At 35.6% G+C, this 9,103-nt stretch overlaps 1 protein-coding gene across 1 annotated transcript; it reads left to right on the top strand.

Annotated features, from left to right (window-relative positions):
- The first annotated feature begins 233 nt into the window (after positions 1–233).
- Positions 234–1,613, top strand: LOC114536363 (ATP-dependent DNA helicase RecQ-like). Its single transcript, XM_028557726.1, has 2 exons — positions 234–599; positions 770–1,613. The coding sequence occupies exons 1-2, from the start codon at positions 295–297 to the stop codon at positions 1,611–1,613; spliced, it is 1,149 nt and encodes a 382-aa protein (XP_028413527.1). The 5' UTR covers positions 234–294.
- The last annotated feature ends 7,490 nt before the right edge of the window (positions 1,614–9,103 follow it).

The raw sequence follows: 9,103 nt of genomic DNA, 5'->3' as shown, positions 1-9,103 counted from the left end.
CAGCCGGCTTCTGCGCATTGGTTCTGCTCATAACATTAGGGATTTAGAAATTGCCAAACTTTCACATATTTTGAATTTCTTTAAACAAGTGAAGTGAAATAGTAATAATAAATATTTTGACAGGACCGTCGAAGTCTCGGGCGGTTTACTATACTCTCGGGCGGTTTTTCTATACTCTCGGGCGGTCTCGGGCGGTTTTTAGTAGGACCGTTGTTTGCGGCAAAGAACGGCGTTGCTAAATGCACCGAACATATTGACACTATCGTTCTCGTTGTATCGCCTTTAAACGCTCTAATGGCAGACCAGATATCGCGATTAAATTCTGGTATAATTCGTGCATCAGCCATCGACGTATTAAACTTGTCAACGGACGAAAATGAGGAAGCAGATGAGGATGATGATGAAAGGACATCTGAATGTGTGTGCAACTTTCGTCTAAGCGACAAAGCGAAACTCAAAGACGGATACTATAACATTTTGTTTGCGCATCCTGAGTCCCTTGTCACCAATTCGTATGGCAGAAAGTTAATGCGAAGCAATGTTTATCAACAAAACGTTTGTGCCATCGTTGTTGATGAAGCCCACTGCATTTTAGAATGGTAAGAGTTCTATTACAATGTTGATTACACATGTCATGTTTTTAAAATTTACAAGCCTCAAGACGTCTTTACACATAAATATTACTTACATTTTTTAACTGGAAAGCCAGGGACCCAGGGCAATCATTTTTGGTTTGGCAATATAATTTGCTTATATGTTTCTTATTTAGGGGCAAAGATTTCAGAGTTGAATATGGGAATCTTGGTGCATTATGTGCAACATTTTCAAATGTACCAGTGATAGCTATGACTGCCACAGCAAGCAAGGATGATCGAGAATCCATAAAAAAATCACTGGGCTTGAAATCGTGTGTGGAAATCATTGGGAATCCAGATCGCACTAACATCATGTATAAGAAACAATTCAGAGTTGGGTCAGATATAGACTCCCTCACAGCTATCCTCACTCCTATAGCTGAAGCTTTGCTAAGTCAACAGTTATGTTATCCTTTGACCCTTATTTATATTCCATTAAAGTGGTGTGGTTTTGCTTATAAACTGTTCGATTTTGTTTTGGGATGCAATCAATATCACCCAAAAGGATCCATGCCAATTCCCGAGAATAGATTGTTCGTGCAGTTTCATTCACCGCAAACTAAGGAGATGAAAGATGAAATCCTGAAGCAGTTGACATGCCCATCAGGAAGTGTAATCAGGGTTGTTTTTGCTACAGTAGCATTGGGGATGGGTGTTCATATTAGAAGCATCAGAAATATAGTGCATATCACCCCACCATACACAATACAAGCATACTTCCAAGAAACTGGCAGAGCAGGTAGAGATGGAGAACCTGCAACAGCAATGCTTTACTACAACAATCGGGATATTGCAAAGAACAAACATGCGATGCAGGAGGGTATTCGAGCTTTTTGCCAAAGCACGGACAAATGTCTTAGAAATATATTACTAACATCACTTGACACAGAAGAGAAATATATCACACCAATTTTTCCCAAACATCTTTGTTGCAGTGTTTGTTGTGAACAATGCAATTGTGCTAGCTGCACTGATTAGAACTGATATAAATGACATTATGATACAGGTTTGATAATCAACTATTTTGTTTAAGAAACAGTTACTGTAAATGAAGAATACCTGACAACTCTGATAATAAGAAATTTGTTTTGAAAAGATTATTATAATAATTCACCCAAAACATTTTAGTTTATAAATGTTAGGATAATTTGTGTTAACCAACCAATTGTTTATTTAATCACATTTGACATAAATGTCTGATCACTCAATATAATCATGCCATCAGATCATTTGCTCTAAAATATAACTATAGTAGATGCCAGGTATCCTCTAATTAATCTTTAACACCTCATCTTCATACTAAGGATTGTATATACATAATTAAAAAGCACAAACAATTGATTGCACAAGCACCTGAAGAAAGGTGCTTGTGCAATCAATTGTTTGTGTTTTTACAAGACCTGAGCACAAAGGTGTATCATATATTCTTTGTACATAATTGAGTTGTGTTTATATGTTATAGTGAAATTGTTTCCCTCTCCATGTATAAAATAAGATTGTAATTTAAACAACCAGCATTTGTTTAGTTTCAATTAGTTTCAATCACCTGTTTGTTCATTGTCAGAATCTATATCATAGTGGCTTGTTGCAGGAAAATGCTTTGCAATGTTATTTTGATGTCTTGCCAGCCATTCTGTTAACTTGTCTTCATCCAAATCATTTAGTGGGTCTGATGAAATTCCAGCAAACGAATCATGTGATCTTCCAGGAACTTGAGCAAATGGCTTTAGTTTGCGCAAATCAGAAAGAATCTTCTTTTCATCTTCCAACGAAGCCTTGTGTGAATGAGAAGTTGACTTTGGTTTAATAGAGGCTTGACTTTCAAATGCACTGACAATCTTACGAACCCCTCCAGCTGCCTTGCTGATCCTCTGAATAGCCTTCTCTGTTTTGTTTGCCCCCATTAGGCGAATTAGCCCTTTAAGGTCTCTGTTCCTGTTTTCTTGCAACAGATCAATTTCAATATTCCTGTTGCTACCTCCTTTCCAGTTGGCTAAGGCAGCCCATTTGCATTGATGTGCCTCAGCAGGTGAAAGCAAAACTTCATTTTGGATAGTGGTAATTAGCATTTCAATGGCATATACATTAAACCCAGAAACAGATGAAAAGTAATGCAACAACTGCTTCTGGATTAATGCCAAATGCTCTCCATTCCCGGATGCCACTGCTTCCTTGCAATCGAAAAGAACCATAAATGAATGGAGAAGGTTGACAGAATAATTGAAGATACAATCTGGTGTGTCATCATCTGAATTGCTGTCATCTAAAGATTCGTCATTACTGCAGCCATGGAAAAGGAACTCATCTAGAAACTTGTCTAAAACAGTCATGAGATGGTTTTTCTTTTGTTCTTCACTTTCACTATCTGGAAGAAGAGGATTGTTTTCTTTTGGGGAATCACTCTCACTTTCCATACCAAAGAACTCAAGCAAGGATTCAACAAGAAAGCAACTGCCAACACTCATGAATAGCTGCTCGCAGGCTTCATAATGTTTAACATCGACAGTTACATTACGTCTGTTCAGGACTTCACGGAAGTATCGCAATGTGCCATTTTCTCTTCCCGAGTTCTTGTAAAGTCTCTTGAAGATGGACTATAAATATTACAAAAATATTTATTCCACTAACTATTAATTACACTGAATGACTATTTGATTCCCAAAATTGCATGAATTAATAAATTAGTATGTATGACACTTGCTTGGCTAATATGATTTAAACCAATCATGTGTGTTTTTCAGTATAAATGACCATGCATGCAATAAATTTGGATTGCAATCTTAATTTACAGTGGGATACTTAAAGTTGCACTCTTGCAATAGCATTAAAATAAATTAATTTATCAGTAATATTCTTGTAGTTCTGCATGGTGATTCACAATATAAATAAATTTACTTGTAGTTACACCACATAAATTAAAAAATATTATAAAAATTATGTGATGTACCTACAAGGAAACTTGTACATAATAAATTGACCTACAAGTAATAAATTGGACATTAAATTACATGCATGGAAATAGGGGGGAAGCACAAGCTTCCAGAGGCACTAGATTTTATGTGTGGTTAATTGTCAAAGCTGCAAGGTTAATTAAGAAACAGAATTTGGGGGAGCGCCCCTGGGCCACATGCTCCTCATTACATGCATTACAATCCATAAAGTATAAAATTTACCTTAAGGAAGCTTCTTTTAGTGTGCCATCCAACAATTCTATACGGGTACAAATGATCCAATCGCTGTTTAGGAGTATGGCATCCTGAACAAAGATCCCGTGCACCAGCAATCATTACTCTGGTCAACTCATCTCCAAAACATGGAATTTTGACATCTTTTAAAGGGTCAGACTCAGAAGTAATTGGTGGAATATGTGCTCTAGGTTGATCTGGGCATGTAGGTACCTGGATTATTTCATGGGAAACAGTTGAGGAAGGTTGTGAAAAGTCAAAGATGCCACTTGCACTGTATACATCCTCTGTCCACTGTTCCAATTGATCAAGAACATCCACACAGTCACTGTACTTTTTTTCGTCCTTCATGAGAACTGGCAATGTCATAATCTCAGACTTCAGTGCTGTATTTCCCACATATTCATGAAGTAGGAGTTCCTGTGGAATGTATTGCTTCAAACTAAATAGTTCTGTAAACTTCTGAGCCAGAACTTGTGCAATAAACACTTTGTATCGATTTCGAATCGTTGCAATTTCTGCACTAGACAGAGCAACAAGTTCCCTAAAATTGCATTTTGCAATGTCTTTCTGTGGACCATTGTCAGGTAGGTGATCACTTGATACTCTGTTAAAAACCATGCTGGTTGCAACTGCATGCACACTCTTGTTTTGATGGTCTGATCTCATGTCATGTACTTTTTCTTCCCAGTCTATGTTATCTACCACATAGACAAATTTCATCCCAGATTTCACCAACTCGACAGCCCGATCCAAAAAATGTTGTCCAATGTCGTCAAGAATAGCAAACTTGGTTGAGAAACTCAGACAGGAACCATATTTGTTGAGCTGATCAATCAACTAAATTAAGATAAATACAATTATTTATACACAAACACACACACACACACACACACACACACACACATATATATATATATATATATATATATATATATATATATATATATATATATATATATATATTATGTATATATATATATATATATATATATATATATATATATATATATTATATTATATATAATTATATATATATATTATAATATTATATTATATATATTTATATATTATAATATATATAATATATATTATATATTATATATATATAATATATATATATATATATATATATATATATATATATATATATAAACTTAAATTTAATGGCAAAAGAAGTAAGGAACATACATTTTTAGTAGCATTTCCTTCTGTCAGAAGAATGGTATTGATTCGCTGAATTCTGCTCAAGTCCCGACACCTCGTGAACATGATTATCCCATAAACAATACAAATTGGTGGCAATTTATTTCCTGCGTCCAAACAAGAACAATCAAACAAACTTGACAGTATTCTTGCGACAATAGGGCATCGCGTCGACATTTCATTTACAACCTCGGTCATCCAGTTAGGGTCGCTCAATCCTGCGTAGGCTGTATTTCTTAACACGGATGGTATATCTTTACGGGAAATATTCATCAACTCTTTGTTTGCCTCTTTTAAGACATTGTCAAATCCATTTCTTGCACACAAGGGATTTTCATTCTGTAAAACAATTAATAAAGCGCATCAGTAAACATAAAATATAAAAGCTGTAACACTTCAGTTAGAAAACATGAATTATTTATCAACGCTTTAACATACAAAAAGTATAGATGTCAGTTTGGCATTTGGCAAATTATGCAAATATATCTACGCTTTATACCTCTTCGTCGCAACTTGTATTCGATGATGGTTGATCAAAATTCAGCGAAGATCTAGCCGAATGCACAGGTCTGAACAATCGAGATGTTGGTGGTTGGGATGCCGACGGAGATACTTCTATGCATTGTTTTACTCTACTTTGCTGGCGATATCCATCTTGTGTCTTCTTTATAACATTTTGAAATTCTGTTACGTTTTTCAGTCTTCGCTCACATGGGCGACATAACAGATGGGGCAAAATTGAATCTCGTAAGAAAGGATAGCCGCACAATGCTTCTGCAGTCTTCAACAATTCCGGACGTTTAAATAGATTTTTGCGATGATTTGCGTCACCGACTGATCGACAAAGTCTGCAAGCCAACGGATCGATCGACGAATTTTTCTCCTTATAAACCTTCTTGGGTGTTTCCTTCGAAGCCATCCTACTCAATGACCTTTGATCCAAAACATGTGCTTTTGTATATGGCTTGTGAAATTTGAGATAAAAATGTGCGAGGCCGATATGTGTTGTGCGCGTCGAAGACAATAAAGTCATTCATGACTTGGCAAGATGAATAAAGTCATTATATCTTACTAAGCCACTGGTCCCTAGCAAAAAATTTTTGTCACCTCCCAGATTCTGGGAGACACGTGACCAGACAATACCAGGGTCTTTTCTCAGCAGGTGCTCCCCCCAGAGTGAGCACAGAGAGTGAGCACAGAGAAAAGACCCTGGGTACGAGGTTGAGCTAAAATAAGTAAAGAAGCTTTTCTTCTGAGCGTGCATGAGAGAAAAAACTGAATATTTCATTGATAACTCCATAGGTACATATATGACAGAGATTGCTACTCATCTCCTGTGATTTATATTCTTGGGTGACGGTGGATTTAGATTCCCTTTAGCGCATTTCTCTACCCTACAATTGTCCATCTTCCGTACCGCACCCACAATTTTGGGAAGGTGTAATGCAGTTGAAAAAATTTGGATTTACGTAGGTTGAATAATTGTTCTTTTGTAAAATCATGGCTGCACACACACACTTATGATTTATTTCTTCTAGCGTTTATCATTCTATTTGTGATGGAGAAGATGCCACAATCAGCAAATCATTAACATTCATTTCAACTCAGTACACCCCACTGACTTGCACTTTATTGGGTACAACATTTGGGCGCCAGAAGTATTTATGATTTTTATAATGGATGCAAGTTATGCAGTGAAGCCCCAACATTGGTTCTTCATTGCACCACAAGATAGCCTTTAATAATTTTTTACAGTTTCAAGTATTTTGGTTAAAATAATTTAACTTTGTGTCAGTCTCTAGTCTCAATTTAAATTGACGATCGCTAATTTTTACGCTACATTTCAGCACAACTTTAACAGATCCAGAACAACGTAGAGAAGAGTTCCGCTAATGGATCAGCAAGATGTTTGATGAACAATGGGGAAAATATATTTTGGATATATTGGAGAATGAATGGGACCAAGCTAACAATTTGTGCTCTATTCATAAAAAGCTCAAGGATGAGCAACATGTTGGCACCAGCTGTACTTGATAAGAAAATGCTCTATTTAATGGAGATATTTTAGATACATTTATACTTTTCTATTCTTTATTTTATAGGCATATACAAATTATTTGGTAAGGAAGGAACCCTGGCAAACTGGATTTTGCCATATCATTTTTAAAGCACACAAGCTCAATGGTCGAATTGTTTTCGGACAAACATGCCATTTGCTTTTTTCAATCTCTGACAACTGAACCTTCATCTGCTTTTCTCAAGCTTTTTCTTTTCTTTCAGTGACGGCTTTTTGATGAGCATGTGATTTCTTTATCTAAAATTCTCTCTGGAGATGTCATAAAAATTTACTTGCCCCCATTTTCATATACCATTCACAAACTTCTTTGTAATCTACACCCACTAACTCCTAAAAAGAATAAAACGCTATGATAAATAAGTGTTTAATTTCGCATGCGACGCAACATATTTTCACCTTATCAACACCTTCAATAGGTTCGAAAATTGATATAAACTTTCGCTCAAGGTTTGCGTTCTTCAACACATGCATAATTGCGTTGTCGATAATGTTTTGATTATTAATTTGGTCTAGTCACTCTTGTTCTAGTGACAAGAAGAATTCATAGACGTTGTCACTAATATGCAACAGTCCCTGCCCTCTGTATTGTCGTGATTCAATGGCATTGAGCTTTTCGACGTTGTTCGAAGACTTTTGCAAGATTTAATTATAGTATGGTTTTCTAGGAGGTCGATCTTCTTCATTTTGTTATTCAACTTGCTTCTCATTTCTGGAGATTAAGAAAACTTCTTTTGCATAAGGTCTCTTTTATACTTGTCTAAACTTGTCTAAACAAGTTAGGCAATTTTGGTATAGTTGCTAGAGCCTTCTGTTCATCTTCATTCAATACTTGAACAACAATATTCTTTGCATCACTACTGTTCATTACATATTTTTCAAAAATTAATTTTGCTAATTGCTGTATATATTGCTCTCAGTGTTCCAAATGCGCCTTGTTATGACTGGAAACCCAACTTTGAGACAAACTCAATAGTAGGCAATTTTGTTGTTTAACTTCCTAAAGTAGGCTGGCAGCTAGTTATAAAATAGGTTCATAATAATTTGAATGAATAATTTGAATGAATCATGAAAAGCGGAATAAGTTATAGGATTAATTGCATGTTGCGCAGACATAGATGCTCTTGACCTTGATAGGTCATTCTCCTGTCTCATATTACTTGTAACTGATGTATTGATGCGTTTGCCCACTCATTGTGGCCTTCTTTAATAATTAATTTGACTAAAATTTCATCATAACCTACAAAACCTACTTCGTAGGTCGTTCTCAATCCCGTACGCAATAAAAAGTAGGTAGTTTTTAGGCCCCTAAGCAACAAAAAGTAGGTTGATTAATGTTTAACTTTGTCTAGCAGAAGCGCTGCGTGCTTTAATAGCAATAACATTCCAAATGTAGATTTCGTTACGTCTAATAACAAATGCTACTGTATTTTACATTTTTGTGATGTGTTGCAGCGCTATTGTACAGAAATGTCATAAATATTTCTATATCCTTCATAACTTTGAGAGGTTTTGCTTATGGTTGATATAACAAAATAATTCTAAAATTCAGTATTCACATACAATATGTTAATATCTGCAAACATGCATAATCAACTCTCCAGTCTGTGTTTTTGTATAACGCTGATAACAATTTGGTAGTGAGTTAGATACTTAGTAAGAAAATAGCTAAAGACGAAATTCTGCCAGATGCGATTCTGAATTAAAATTCACTTTGCCCGGCAATATTTTACGCATTTTGGTTGATATATCTGCTGATTCACGCTTCAGTGCGTCATACTGGGTGGGACAAGGGACGGAATGTGCCGAGTAACTAAATATTATGTAACATCATTTTCCAAAAAGGAAAGAAGTGAGGTTAACAACTGTTTTTAAATATGATGTAATTGTGACTTAGGTTGCTGTAAGCCTATAAAAGCGTTATAAAAAAAGTTATTCTCATTATTCTCATGTGATAAAGTAGAAAAGCAGAGCAGCACAATATACCAGAATATTTGTGATAC

Source organism: Dendronephthya gigantea, unplaced genomic scaffold (assembly GCF_004324835.1).
Source record: "Dendronephthya gigantea isolate DGI-Jeju-01 unplaced genomic scaffold, DenGig_1.0 000134F, whole genome shotgun sequence".
Lineage (NCBI taxonomy): Eukaryota > Metazoa > Cnidaria > Anthozoa > Malacalcyonacea > Nephtheidae > Dendronephthya > Dendronephthya gigantea.
Note: the sequence above shows the minus strand (reverse complement) of the source record. Positions and strands in the feature narration are given on the sequence as shown.